Raw genomic sequence first — 2,688 nt, forward strand, 5'->3', positions numbered from 1 at the left:
AGACAGACAGACAGACAGACAGATAGACAGACTGACAGACCGACAGACAGACAGACAGAGAGACAGATAGACAGACAGACAGACAAAAAAACAGAGAGAGAGGGGAGAGAGAGAGAGAGAGAGAGAGAGAGAGAGAGAGAGAAAGAAAGAGAGTGATAGAGAGAGAGAAATCGCTCACCCTCACCACCCCCGTCCCCTCTCCCTCCTTTTCCTACCTCAGGTCTCCCTGACTTCTCCGAGTACGACCCTAACTCCACTTTGGCAGACCTTGGAATGGACTCCATCATGGGAGCTCAGGTGAAGACAATCTTTGACAACGAGTACAAGCTCTTCCTCACCACTGGAGACTTGAGCAATCTGACCATTGATGATATGAGGAAGATTGGTGAGTGAAAATAGAATTGTCATTTTCAAATGATGATAACTGTTTCTCTGTGCTAATCCAGTTGAGCGGAGTCTGTTGTGTAGCAGTTAAGCGCTTCGCTGTCGCACGCAGGGGCCCCAAGATCGATTCTCGAGTGGGGAGAAAATATTTTCATCAAGCATCCCCGTCTTTCTGCTTGGATGTCGTATCCCTCTCAGCTCGGGTTAGCCCTGACAGGCTGGGTCGGAAGCCAACCTCCTAAATGGTCTAAATTGTGTCGTTTAGGGGGGGGGGGATGTAAGAACAACTCGTTTAGTCCAATTGATGATCAACCTGATTGACATTGGTCTTCCTGTGCTGTGTCAATTCGATAGTATTAGGGTTACGGTGGTAATCATCAGGGTTTTTTTTATTGTAGTATACTAGCAGGGTGCGGTGGAGGAGCGGTTAGTGCGCTCGTCTCCGAAGCAGAAAGTCCGGGTTCGAGCCTCGGTTCGGACACGGATTTTTTTCGCCCCCTCGCCTGCCCACCCAGCAGTAATGGGTACCTGACTTCGAGTTGGGGAAGTAAAGGCGGCGTGAAAAGGAACTGGCCACCCTACCACAAAGGGCCGGAGGTCATGGAAGTCTCACTATAACAAGGCAATCCCAAGTGTCCGGATCGGATGCGTGAACAACTTTACTTTTTATACTAGTAGACTGCCAAGTTGACCAATTGTCAGACTGATTCAGGGGTTGACTGTCAAATAGAGCAGGAATCTCGCGGAAGGCCGTCATTTCTCGACTGGCACCTTGTTTTACATCCACACTAACATAAATTGTGTGTTTAAAAGCCTTTGCTTATATTTGGAGAAATTATTACACATCTTTATCCAAATTGTGATCTCTCTCTCTCTCTCTCTCTCTCTCTCTCTCTCTCTCTCTCTCTCTCTCTAATTCGTAAATTTACTTTGACAATGATGAATTGTGCAGTCAAATGTTTAACTTTATTAGCTAATGTATTTCTTAATTTTTTCCTCTTCTCTTTCTACTTATTTTACATTGCAGACGAGAAAACCTACGTGATGCCCCAAAGCAGCTGAACAGGCAGCTAGGATGTACTGTTCGTTTGAACAGTGGGTCAGGAAAAGGATCCATTTTGCCACGTTGATTACAACAATTGTTTTATGCTCGAATCTAAGCTTGTGTTTGATTTTGTCATATCACTCAAAACATAATATTTACTTCTACCCCAAATATCGATTTGTTTCAACTGTCGGAACAGAATAAAAAAATTGTTACCTGATTAATGTATTATTGACCCCATGTGTTTCGCATCCAAGTTTCTGTTTCTGAAATGAAATATTCTGACATCACTAACTAAAGCAGATAGTATTGTGAAGTTGAGTGGGCCTCTCTCGGGAGAGATTCATAGACAAATAAGTATAAAATATCAAAACTTTACCATGTTCGTTTGCTGACACTGCTGCTGCTATCGGTATCTTTTTTTTCTTTTTTTTAAATTGTACTTGAAGTCAACATCATAAATGTTTAATATTATGATAGAAGAGAAAAAAAGATAAGAAAAACCATTGTTTTCATCCTTACCCAGATTTTGTTTCTGTTCCTCATACAACGACATTCCAAAGGCATGCCTGCAGCTGAAATAAAATCTGCAAAATTGATAAAAAGAATCAAGTTTCAACATGTGTTTAAAACAAACGATCCATGTTGAAATTGTGTACCAAGGTTTTGTCACTGCTTTTGTTAAATGTATATTAGTGAAAGATTTGTGATATAAAATGTAATTGTTTTAGGTGAACGTGCTTACATGTTCTTGTTATATTTTCTTGGAAATGTGCAATGTTTAACAAGTAAATATCAAAATGCCCCATGTAAACATGAAATACTTGTACGCTGAGGTCTGAAGTTGATTCACATTTGCTTCAATAAAGGACAGACGAGCACTGACCTTTTCATGTTTTCCAACTTCAATTGATGGAGCTTGACAAAAGAGCTCAGTATTATTTAATTTCTTTGTGGACTATGTCAAAACAGAATCAGGAAACCAAATAAAAACAAACAAGTCGCAAGCTAGTAAGCGGCATGTTCGATCCGCTTTTTTGAATATTTGAAAAAAATTGTCTTTTGAAAGAAAAAAATCAATTAAAGAAATTAACCACATTTTAATATGAGTGTTGTCTTATGGCAATTGTTTATTCTGTGTTTAGCTTGACAAAAGCGACTCTCTCTCTCTCTCTCTCTCTCTCTCTCTCTCTCTCTCTCTCTCTCTCTCTCTCTCTCTCCCTCATGTAACACCTCTAAAATCTTCTGGCGCTCATATG

The 2,688-nt window shown here is 40.5% G+C and overlaps 1 protein-coding gene across 1 annotated transcript in view; it reads left to right on the plus strand.

Moving 5' to 3' along the window:
• The window catches only part of LOC101848276 (fatty acid synthase), a 9,913-nt gene extending 7,378 nt beyond the window's left edge, over window positions 1-2,535 (plus strand). The window contains exons 8-9 of the mRNA XM_005094101.3: window positions 221-385; window positions 1,412-2,535. Of these exons, the coding sequence (XP_005094158.1) occupies window positions 221-385; window positions 1,412-1,446 (200 nt within the window). The 3' untranslated portion in view covers window positions 1,447-2,535. The remainder of the gene's footprint in view (window positions 1-220; window positions 386-1,411) is intronic.
• Window positions 2,536-2,688: the final 153 nt, after the last annotated feature.

Source organism: Aplysia californica, unplaced genomic scaffold (genome assembly GCF_000002075.1).
Source record: "Aplysia californica isolate F4 #8 unplaced genomic scaffold, AplCal3.0 scaffold00075, whole genome shotgun sequence".
Taxonomy (NCBI): Eukaryota; Metazoa; Mollusca; class Gastropoda; order Aplysiida; family Aplysiidae; genus Aplysia; species Aplysia californica.